The sequence below is a fragment of the Labeo rohita genome, chromosome 18 (genome assembly GCF_022985175.1).
Source record: "Labeo rohita strain BAU-BD-2019 chromosome 18, IGBB_LRoh.1.0, whole genome shotgun sequence".
Lineage (NCBI taxonomy): Eukaryota > Metazoa > Chordata > Actinopteri > Cypriniformes > Cyprinidae > Labeo > Labeo rohita.
The window spans coordinates 28,568,472-28,580,992 of NC_066886.1; the positions used below are offsets into that span (position 1 = coordinate 28,568,472).

The 12,521-nt window shown below is 31.9% G+C and overlaps 1 protein-coding gene across 7 annotated transcripts in view; it reads left to right on the forward strand.

The window, feature by feature from the left end:
- LOC127180540 (spectrin beta chain, non-erythrocytic 4) overlaps positions 1 to 12,521 on the forward strand; it is a 93,819-nt gene that overhangs the window by 32,017 nt on the left and 49,281 nt on the right. For all 7 annotated transcript variants that reach the window (XR_007829661.1, XR_007829662.1, XM_051134663.1 and 4 more), the window contains 2 exons: positions 5,080 to 5,836; positions 8,710 to 8,912. Coding sequence is in view for 5 of the 7 variants with exons in the window: in XM_051134663.1 (XP_050990620.1) it covers positions 5,080 to 5,836; positions 8,710 to 8,912 (960 nt within the window). In the remaining 2 variants the exon portion in view is untranslated. The remainder of the gene's footprint in view (positions 1 to 5,079; positions 5,837 to 8,709; positions 8,913 to 12,521) is intronic.

Below are 12,521 nucleotides of genomic sequence, written 5' to 3' on the forward strand. Positions count from 1 at the left end.
CACACTATTAACTAGTTGCAAATTTGCATGCATATTACTAGCATATTGACTATTTATTAGCACATATTAATGTCTTATTTTGCATCACCATATTTTAAATCCCTTAGCCCTACCACATACCTAAACTCAACTACTTACTAATAATATGCAGCTTATTAGGCAGTTAAGGCAAAAGTTGTAGTTAATAGTTTAATAATGAGAACTGGTCCCCAAACTAAAGTGTGACCATTAATTCATTATTATGAATTGTAATTTTTTTCATCCTCTTATGTGTATCCTTTCATTACCCTGATATGTATATGTTTTCACTTGATCTAATTTGTTTTCATTTAGAGATGGTTTCATTCAGAAAGCCATGCACATTTCTGATGCTGCCGTTGTTTGTCACTTTTAACACGCGGCTCTACATGGGTGTCTTTAGAAAACGGGCTGCTGCTTTCACAAGCTTTCACTAAAGCTGGCAGGCTGTGACGTATGTGTGAAAAACTCCAGTGATCCGTTTTAGACCGACCTTGGCATAAATAGCCTCTCTCTGCGTGCTGCCATCTGCTATGGCTGCCACATACAGGGCGCGCCTGACCCGGCTCAAAACAGAGCACTACGGGCCGAACCCACACACATTCACAGCTATTGTGCTCTTCCAAATTTAATGCCACAGTCTATTTAAAAGAATGTTTCATTAAAGCTTGACCTGTAGTTACTCTGTTTGATTCGTGATATTGTGTCTCAGAGCTTGAGCTGTGGCCCACCGGTGCGCCCTTGGACTGTCGTTTGTGTGGGTGGGTCCTTGATGTGTGTGTGTGTTCATGAACTGAGAATGATTCAGACTGAGTCATGTTTTCTGGAACCGAATCATTTTTATTATCCATCATCCAAGCCTTACTCTAGATCGCCAAGTAGAATGATAATATCATAAATAATATGAATATGATCTTAACAATTGGATGCCTGACAAATTTCTGATCAAGTTATTCTTAATTTATATATAAAAATATTAAATGTGTTGTACATATGCTGTATCCATATGCACATATTGCCGCCATATCTGTTATCTACCAATATCTTTCTAATTTGGTAGTATATTGGATATTTTAAAATTTAACACAAGATGCATTTTTAAAACCTAACAGCTTTTTAAGAGTGTAAGTTGCTGTGCACACTTAGTAATACCATCATATAAAATAAAATCTGAGTGGTTTGTAGACATTTTGTTCTAGAAGCAAGGGCTGCTTGGTGAAATCATCTTAAGACTTTCTCATTCTAGATCAGTGATCCTTCAGCAAACTTAATAAACCTTAAGAGGACTTGAAATTATTTAATATAAGCAAATATAGTTAGAAATTAAAATATTTCTATTTTATATTCTGTTTTTAATTCTTATTATAGTCCAACCCCTTAACAGCTTTTTTTTTTTTTTTTTTGGAGAAACCAGGATTCCCATGGTTTAAATTCTGACTAAAATTATTGTTAATATTTATTTTTATTTTTACTTTTAATTATAGAAACTATGATTGCCCATAGATTAAATTTTGAACACAAAACTATCACTAGAGGGCCTTATTGTTGAATAGAGAGCCAGATATTGGCCTAAAAGTCAAAAAAGTCAAAAACCACTTTTCTGTGTTATTCTATTATCGTTGAGATACTATTACCGATTTTTGCATTTTAAATTAATTTTTATTTTTGTATGTTCCATTTTCATTTTAATTTTAGTGAACATTTTCAGTTGTTTTTGTTTTTGTCATTTGATTTGAATAAATGTTCAATACAAACGTATGTATTTTTTTGCAATCATACACTTTGGACACAGTAAAAAGTACATTTTTTCTTAGGGTGTGCCTTTATCCCCGTTGTACCCTATTATTATTATGATTATTATTATTATTATTATTATTATTATTATTATTTCAGGCAATGAATAATAATATTTTTGGGTTTTTGTGTGTGAGTGTTTGTGTGTCTTTCATGCTCATTTAATTTCATTAAAAGTACAATAAAAACAGCAACATTATAATATATTTTTTTTTTACAAATTGAAATAACTATAATCTATTTAAAAATGCAATTTATTCATGTGATCAAAGCTGAATTTTCAGCATCATTACTCCAGTCTTCAGTGTCACATGATCCTTCAGAAATCATTATAATATGCTGATTTGCTGTAAAAAAAACATGTATTAATATTATTATAAATGTTAATAACAGTTGTGCTGTTTAATGTTTTGTGGAAAAGATTAAAGAAGAAAAAAATAGAAAGCCATTTTTCATAATTGTAATAGTATTTCATAATATGGCTGTTTTACATTATTATTGATCAAATAAATGCAACCTTGGTGCTCAAATTCTCTTTGCTTTTTATATTGAACAAATTGCTAGAAAATTGACAGGGCAGAAGAGAGGTTAAATGTATTACAGTTATATTTAACATGCTTAGATTTAATTACCAGCTTTGTCTCTTGTTTCTTGTGACATTACAAAATTACAGAATTAATAGGGGTAATTTGGTCTTTAAAAGAATTTTTGCTAACACTTTACATTTAGGTTCATTAGTTAATATGAGTTAACTACATTAAATAATTAGTGCTGTCAAACAATTAATCACGATTAATCATATCCAAAATAAAAGATTTGTGTACATAATATATATGTACTGTGTATATTTATTATGTATATATAAATACACACACACGCATAGTTATATTTAAGAAAAATCTGTTATGTTTATATATTAAATGTGTTTATATAGAATATTAATTATATGAATAAAAATATATACATGTAAATAAATGTAAATAGTTTCATAATATATATATATATATATATACTGTATATGTGTGTATTTACATATAAATAATAAATATGCACAGTACACAGATGTATATAATGTACACAAAAATTATTTTGGATGCGATTAATCACGATTAGTCGTTTGACAGCACTATAAAAAATATGAACTAAGAATGAACAATACTTCTACAACATTTATTAATCTTAGTAATTCCAGGATTTACTAATGCACACACACTTTTCTGTGTTATTCTATTATCGTTGAGATACTATTATCGATTTTTGCATTTTAAATTAATTTTTATTTTTGTATGTTCCATTTTCATTTTAATTTTAGTGAACATTTTCAGTTGTTTTTGTTTTTGTCATTTGATTTGAGTATTTAAGTTTTATTAATATCTAGTTAATTTTTATTTCAGTTTTAGCTATTTTTGTACATCAAGTAAATGAAAAAATATATATTTTCATTATTATTATTATTAGGGTACATCAGGGCTAAAGGCACAGTAATTAACATGATAATTAATAGAAGGCTGACTTTTCCATTTGCTGACATGACATTGTTAGATTCAGATGGTAAATATCATATATTATGTTGGGTGTGCATTTTAGAGAAAATCCCAATTTGTTGTTATTACTGTAAATCTATGCTTTCAGAATCTTTACATTTTAAAATAATTTTGTTTCTGTATTTTAAAATATATGTTTTGTATTAACATATTTTAATGACAGTATGTCTACTTAACTGAAATTAATTCTTTTATTTATCAAAATAAGCAGAAAATAGTACAAACTTTGCTAAAGTGATTGTTTTGAACAAGAACTAACTAAAAGAACATTTAAAGAACACTATTTTAGCCAAAGTATTTGTATCAATACTGTGTGCCTTTTACGGCATGCTATGTGGGATAAAAGGCCCACCTCATATGTTTATAAGATTTTTTAACAAAATAAATAACTTGTATGATTTATTTTCACACAAATTCTGTTGCTTCATAAATGTTCAATACAAACGTATGTATTTTTTTGCAATCATACACTTTGGACACAGTAAAAAGTACATTTTTTCTTAGGGTGTGCCTTTATCCCCGTTGTACCCTATTATTATTATGATTATTATTATTATTATTATTATTATTATTATTTCAGATAATGTTTATTTTATTTTAAGTGATTTTTTAAAAAATAGTTTTAGCTTCAGTTGACTAAAAACCCTGCAATGAACAAATGAGTCATCAATATTTTTGGACCATTTTCCCAGCAGAGAAAAGCTATAAATTTTACATGCACTTAGGTATTAAAAAAAGCTAATGCTGTCAATTTTTAGAGGAGCACTAGCATATTGATGACCTCAAAGCTAACAGACATCAGTGTTTAAAGACTCATTTTTTATTACACATTTTGTGCATTTACAATGCAAATCAGGGAACATACCAACTGCATAAGGCACACTTAAAGGAGCAGTTCACTTCCAGAACAAAAATTTACAGATAATGTACTCACTCCATTGTCATTCCAGATGTTCATGTCTTTCTTTCTTCTTATGTTTTTTGAGGAAAACATTTCAGGAATTATCTCCATATAGTGGACTTCTATGGTGGCCACAAGTTTGAACTTCCAAAATGCAGTTTAAATGCAGCTTCAAATAGTTCTAACCCCAGCCAAGGAAAAAGTGTCTTATCTAGCAAAACAATTGGTAATTTTCTAAATTGTAAAGTTGTAAAATTGTAAAAATTACAATTTATATACTTTTAACTTCAAATGCTTGTCTTGTCTAGCTCTGTGTGTACTCCGGTTCAGTACAGTTAGGGTATGTCGAAAAACTACCATCTCATTTTCTCCTCCAACTTCAAAATCGTCCTACATTGCTGCAGAAGTACCGACTCAGTGTTTACAAAGTGAACGTGCAAAGAAAGTCAAACGCCCTTTACTAAAAAAGGTAAAACAGCAAAGGTAAGACCCTTATTTCTTAGCTGAGTTTGTTTAAAGCTCTTTGAAGCTGCATTTAAACTGCATTTTGGAAATTCAAACTTGTGGAACTCGTAGAAGTTCGCTATATGGAGATAATGTTTTCCTCAAAAAAAGAAAGAAAGAAAAACATGAACATCTTGGATGACAATAGGATGAGTACATTATCTGTAAATTTTAGTTCTGGAAGTGAACTACTCCTTTAATAAGATTTGAAATGTTAATAAAAAAAGTGTTCAAAGAGTCCTTAAATAGAAAAGTGTCTGAAGTCAAGAGAATAACCCTCAAGAAAGGGCTAAATTGCTTTCTTTTTGCGTATCACAGGTGGAACCGCATTGTGGAGCTGGTCGAGCAGAGGAAAGATCACCTGGACTCGATCCTGCGCATCCAGAACTACTTACTGGAATGCACAGAAATCAAGTCTCAGATCCAGGACAAGCGGAAAGCCATAGACGCCACGCAGTATGTGGGCAGTGACCTGGGCAGCGTGCTGGCGCTCCAGCGGCGTCTCTCCACCATGGAGGGAGCTCTGACGGTTCTCGAACCCAAGCTCCTACACCTTCAGGAGGAAGCAGAGGAGCTCGCCACCTCACATCCGGACAAGGCCGTGGACATCCTAGTTCCCTTTGAGGGCATCAGCGTGGAGTGGGAAGAGTTAAAGCGTACACTGCAAGGCTGTGAAGACTCTTTAACCGTCGCTGGCCGCTTGCAACAGTTCATCCAAGATTTGGATTCATTCCTCACCTGGTTGGTGCAGACTCAGACAGCTGCTGCTTCAGATGAGCTACCCAATGCATTAGAGGATGCAGAACGGCTGATAAACCAACACGCCGCGCTCAAGGAGGAGATTGGAAGGTATGAAGAGGACTACGAGCGTCTCCAGGCTGTGAATGAGCTCTTGGAGACCGAGGAAGCGCCGTTGCCTCATGGAGCTCTGCAGCAGTGGCTGCACAAGCTGGATGTGGGCTGGAACAAACTGCTGGAGATGTGGGAGAGCAGGAGGGAGGTGCTGGTGCAAGCCCACATCTTCCATCTCTTCCTGAGGGATGTCAAGCAGGCCGAGGCTTTCCTCAATAACCAGGTGAAGCTCCGTACACCTTTTTATGTCAGCTTCACAGTTTACATTTAAAAGATATTTCTGAAATCTTTTGTTTACTAAATGTTATTGCTCATAGGTTGCTTTTCCATAGCTGAATAATCTTAAAGAATTGTTTTAAAGAATTTAGAGGAATATTCACCCAAAATGAAAATTTTGTCATAATTTCCTCATGATGTCTCATGCATTAAAAATCAATGGGGTCCAATGTTGTTTAAACAGAAAGTTTTTCAAAATATCTTATTTTGTGTTTTACAGTAGAAAGAAAGTTATTAAGCTTTGGAATTACATGAGGCTAAGTAAATGATGACAGAATGTTCATTTTGTAGTTACATTACCAGGCAATGAATAATAATATTTTTGGGTTTTTGTGTGTGAGTGTTTGTGTGTCTTTCATGCTCATTTAATTTCATTAAAAGTACAATAAAAACAGCAACATTATAATATTTTTTTTTTTACAATTTGAAATAACTATAATCTATTTAAAAATGCAATTTATTCATGTGATCAAAGCTGAATTTTCAGCATCATTACTCCAGTCTTCAGTGTCACATGATCCTTCAGAAATCATTATAATATGCTGATTTGCTGTAAAAAAAACATGTATTAATATTATTATAAATGTTAATAACAGTTGTGCTGTTTAATGTTTTGTGGAAAAGATTAAAGAAGAAAAAAATAGAAAGCCATTTTTCATAATTGTAATAGTATTTCATAATATGGCTGTTTTACATTATTATTGATCAAATAAATGCAACCTTGGTGCTCAAATTCTCTTTGCTTTTTATATTGAACAAATTGCTAGAAAATTGACAGGGCAGAAGAGAGGTTAAATGTATTACAGTTATATTTAACATATGCTTAGATTTAACACTTGCATTTGCTAACACTTTACATTTAGGTTCATTAGTTAATATGAGTTAACTACATTAAATAATTAGTGCTGTCAAACAATTAATCACGATTAATCATATCCAAAATAAAAGTTTTTGTGTACATAATATATATGTACTGTGTATATTTATTATGTATATATAAATACACACACACGCATAGTTATATTTAAGAAAAATATGTTATGTTTATATATTAAATGTTTATATAGAATATTAATTATATGAATAAAAATATATACATGTAAATAAATGTAAATAGTTTCATATATATATATATATATATATATACTGTATATATGTGTATTTACATATAAATAATAAATATACACAGTACACAGATGTATATAATGTACACAAAAATTATTTTGGATGTGATTAATCACGATTAGTCGTTTGACAGCACTATAAAAAATATGAACTAAGAATGAACAATACTTCTACAACATTTATTAATCTTAGTAATTCCAGGATTTACTAATGCACTAATAAAATCACAAGTTGTGTTTGTTAACATTAGTTAATGCCCTGTAAACTAACACGAACAAACATTGAATGGCTCTATTTTTATTAACTAATATTAACAAATATTAATAAATACTGTAATAAATGTATTGTTCATTGTTCATTCATGTTAGTTAATACATTGACTAATGTTAACAAATGACAAGTCAAGTTTTAAATGTAAACATTGAAATTGGTAACAATTTACAATAAGGTGTCATTTGTTAACATTAGTTAATGTATTAACTGGCATGAACGAACAATGGACAATTCATTTATTGCGCTAGTTGTTAATCATTGTTAATGTTAGTTAATAAAAAATACAGTCATTCATTGTTTGTTCATGTTAGTTCACAGTGCATTAACTAATGTTAACAAACACAACTTGTGATTTTAATAATGCATTAGTAAATGCTGAAATTAACATTAACTAAGATTAATAAATGCTGTAGAAGTAGTGTTTATTCTTAGTTCATTTTAACTAATGAAGTTAACTAATCTTAACTAATGAACCTTATTGTAAAGTGTTATCAAGTTTGAGATATTACTGAGATCTTTTCTGAAGCTAGGCTGAAATAGCCTGAACCATCACAACATTGCAATACTGCTACGTGTATTTAGTCCAAACCCGGTTTGCCCTCAGAAATGAAGAAAACCTGAGTGAAAAAAATTCAAATGATAAAAAAAAATGTTCCATTTGCTCTCCTTTAGATGTCATTCCTGTCTAAGAAAAACAATTGAGATATTTAAAACACTGCATGTTTGACTGTTCTATTCTACGGGTTAGAGTTAGCAGACAATTAGGAGACAGGACCTGATCTGACTGATCTTTTTCAGGTCACATCTGTAAATGTCAGGAGCGTCGGGGCAGTTTAAGGTCATTGCTCAGTTCGTATTTAGAGACATTTGCTGCTTTTATGTTGGGTCATCACTTCATGAGAATATCTTAAATGCAGTTTAAATGTCAGAGGACATGCATTTCCTCAACCCCGTCTGGCTGTATGTTAGAAGCTGTGTCTTTTCTGCTTTGCTAAAAGCCCAGTCGCTTTTTGCTGCCTGCGGGTTCAGAGTAAGAATCCGCACTGTCATCGAGCGTGAATAGTTTTGCACTAAGCACACATGGCAGTGGCATTCATTAGCCACTTTTCTTTAAGATTGTTTGAGCTTCAACAGTTGACAATTATCAGTATTGTTATCAGTACTGTTTTTGCTTTCATCATTTAATAATGTTTGCAGAAAAAATGGTTTGAAGTATTTGCATCTTGAGTTAGAAAACATTTGTGGAATCATCACAGAAGAATATGTGAGCATTGATATTGTTTCAGAGTGTGTATTATTGCAGTACCACCAACGGCTTGCCATTTGCCCTGATTATGGATTTGCTTTTAGTGTAATTGATCTGGACGCATTTTAGATGCTTTTTGTATGCAGTATTTCACAGTCTTTCTCTCCTCTCCTCAGGAGTCAGCGCTTGCCCATGTGGAGCTCCCCACCACAGTAGAGACAGTTGAGGCCGCCATCAAAAAGCACAAGGACTTTACCACCACAATGGAACTCAACCTGCACCGCATTAAAGCTGTCATAGAGGCAGGAGAGAGCCTCATCAGTCAGAACAACATCTATTCAGAGCGCATCAGAGAGAGAGTGGATCTGCTCGCTAACAGGTTAAAATCAAAACACTTTTAATAATATTTATGCAGCATAGAGCTAGTTGGTATGCTAGTTTCCACAACTGAATAAAAAATTAAAAAGTAATTGAGACTTTTTATTTTTTCAGAATTGCATGATAGAAACTCGCAGTTGGGAACAAAGTTATATATGCTACACCTATGTGTGAAAAAAAACATGCAATTCTGAGAAAAAAAATCACAGTTGTAAGATAGAAACTTGCAGTTCTGAGAAACAAGTCACAGTTGTGAGATATAAACTTCCAATTTTGAGAGAAAAGTCAAAATTGTGAGATACAAACTCATAATATTAAGAAAAAACTCACAATTGTGAGATACAAACTCACATTTCTGAAAAAAAAGTCACAATTGTGAGGTACAGACCTGCAAATCTGAGAAAAAAAGTGAGAATAGTGATTTTATTTCTCACAATTCTGACTTTATTTCTCAGAATAGTGACTATATTAAAGGGGTCATCGGATGCCCATTTTCCACAAGTTGATAAGATTCTTTAGGGTCTTAATGAAAAGTCTATAATATACTTTGATTAAAAATTCTCAATGGTTTTGTAAAACAACACCCTTTTTACCTTGTCAAAATCAGCTCTGCAAAAATCATCTCATTCTAAAGGGTTGTTCCTTTAAATGCAAATGAGCTCTGCTCACCCCGCCCCTCTCTTCTCTCTGTGGAAAGACAGTCTTGTTTACATTAGCTGCATTTAGCTGCATTTAGCCGCTAAACTTCCTAACTACCACGTTATAAGGAAAGGTAATCGCAAAGATTCATAAAAAAATGCTTATACTCACTTCTGCTGTAAGTGAAGCTGGATCATGAATGATTCGCGCGAACATAGACAGATATATGTAGATCGGGAGGCGCATTCCTTTCACAAACAAACGTAATCTACTGCATCTTCAGCGGCTCAGATGTCGGGAGTAAATGACGACCACTATGTTCATTATTACATCCAGCAACACAACACCTCAATCACTCAATCTGAGATATTCTTGTCTAACTTACATCCCTGCTCCGGCATCAAAACATGGAAAGTTACTGGACTGTGACAGCTGCTCTAAGGTACAAGCTCATGTCAATCATCTATTATGTGAGCGGCCTCTGTGGGTGTGACGGCACACCGACAGGCATCTGAGAACGGCTCGATTTGAAGAAGGGGATATTATTTTTACAGATTAATTAAAAACCACTGCATGGATTTTTATCATTATAGGGTAGATTTGTACATACACTGCCAACACACCTTAATTAAACGATGACCCCTTTAAGTCAACTGCGAGAAAAAGTTAATATGATTTCACAATATTGAGAAAAAAATCACAATTGTGAGATACAAACTTGCAGTTTTGAGAAAAAAGTCACAATTGTGATATACAAACTCACAATTCTGAAAAAAAGGTCACAATTGTGAGGTACAAACCTGCAAATCTGAGAAAAAAGTCAGAATAGTGATTTTATTTCTCACAGTTCTGACTTGTGAGATACAAACTCGCAATTCTGAGAAAAAAGTTACAATTGTGAGATATAAACTCACAATTATAAAATATATAAAAAAAGTCAGAATAGTCACTTTATTATTTATATGTGACTTTATATAAAGTCAGAATTGCAAGAAAAAGTAATATTAATATAATTTCGCAATATTGAGAAAAAAATTACAATTGTGATACAAACTCAGTTCTGAAAAAAAGTCCCAGTTGTGAGATACAAACTTGCAATATTGAGAAAAAAATCACAATTGTGAGATACAAACTCGCAATTCTGAGAAAAAGTCACAATTGTGACATACCAACTTGCAATATTGAGAAACAATTTGCAATTATGAGATACAAACTGGCAATTCTGAAAAACAGTCACAGTTGTGAGATACAAACTCGTAATATTGAGGAAAAAAAATCACAATTCTGAAAAAAAAGTTGCAATTGTGAGGTACAAACCTGCAAATCTGATTTTATTTCTCACCATTCTGACTTTATTTCTCAGAATAGTGACTTTATATTATGTCATAATTGCGAGAAAAAGTCTGGTTAATATGATTTCACAACATTGAGAAAATAATCACAATTGTGAGATATGAACTTGCAATTCTGAAAAAAAGTCCCAATTTTGAGATACAAAAGTACAGGTCTGAAAGTAAGTCGGAGTTGTACGATATAAACTCGCAATTCTGAGAAAAAAAGTTACAATTGTGAGATATAAACTTGTAATTCTGAGAAAAAAATGTCAGAATAGTGACTTTATTTCTCGCAATTCAGTTTTTATTTCTCAGAATGTGACTTTATGTAAAGTCAGAATTGCGAGAAAAAGTAATATTAATATGATTTCGTAATAAAGAGAAAAAATCACAATTGTGAGATACAAACTCGCAGTTCTGAAAAACAGTCACAGTTGTGAGATACAATATAAACTTACAGTTCTGACAAAAAAAGAATAGTGACTTTATTTCTCGCAATTCAGACTTTATTTCTCAGAATAGTACTTATATACAGCAAAAATTGTGAGAAAAAGTCTTAACTGTGAGATAAAAAGTCAGAATTACCTTTTTAATTTTTTTATTCAGTGGCAGAAACGGCCTTCCATAGGTTGATTCTCAGAAAACAGAGTCATTTGTGCCTGAAACTTCCAGAAGTTTTATAATTTCATTTTAAAATGTTATTGCTTTACATAAGAAATCATATTTTTTCATGTCTGATCAAGTCCAGGAACACCTAATATTCAGATGAGTGGTCAACAAATTTATATATGTAATATTTTTCAAATGCAGCTATAAACCTTGATCCCTGAAGTACAGTTGCAGTCTTGCAAAGTAACAATAGTTGTTGATTAGTTAAAAGCGCTTCATTATTTCAACCACTTCACATTTAGTTTGAAATCCTAAAAGCTTATAATTCTGATAGATGGCTGAGGAAATTTAGGTGCATCTTTGTGTGCCCTGTTATAAATCACACATTTTAATTAAAACAAAAAATATATTAATATTCCATGATATTTCTTGTTGAAAAGATGTCAACCCTGACCAACTTAAGTGTTCTGGGGTAGAACAGCCCTTGTAATTGTATTGAATGTGCACTTGTAATGTACTTCAGATCTATCAAGTATGCTTTTAATAAACTGTACTTGCAAATAATATATGATATTAATTAAATAAAAGGCCACTAAAGAAAAAAAAACTTATATAACAGAAAATTACTATAGAGAGTAATTTACTACAAATGCTTGACAGTGCATTTAGCAGCACACTAACCATATTTCAAAAACAATAGAGGTAATTATGAAATTATTTATAAACACATCCCACTTAAGTGGGTCAGAAAAGCACTCAAAATTTCAACTAAGTACATTTATTATAAATGCAATACTCATTTTAAAAGTATGCTGAAGTGTCTTTCTTAGCACAAGAGATTGTAGGACTGAAATATAGACAACAAAAGCATGTTCATTTCAATAAAAGTTCATTTTAGGGTCCTGTATTTACTAAATTAAATGGTGATGAGTAGAAAAAGTTGTAAATATTCCAATACAAAAACGATCACATCAAATAAAAAACATTGTGACTTTATCAAATAAGATGACTAAGATTAGTATCCTGTT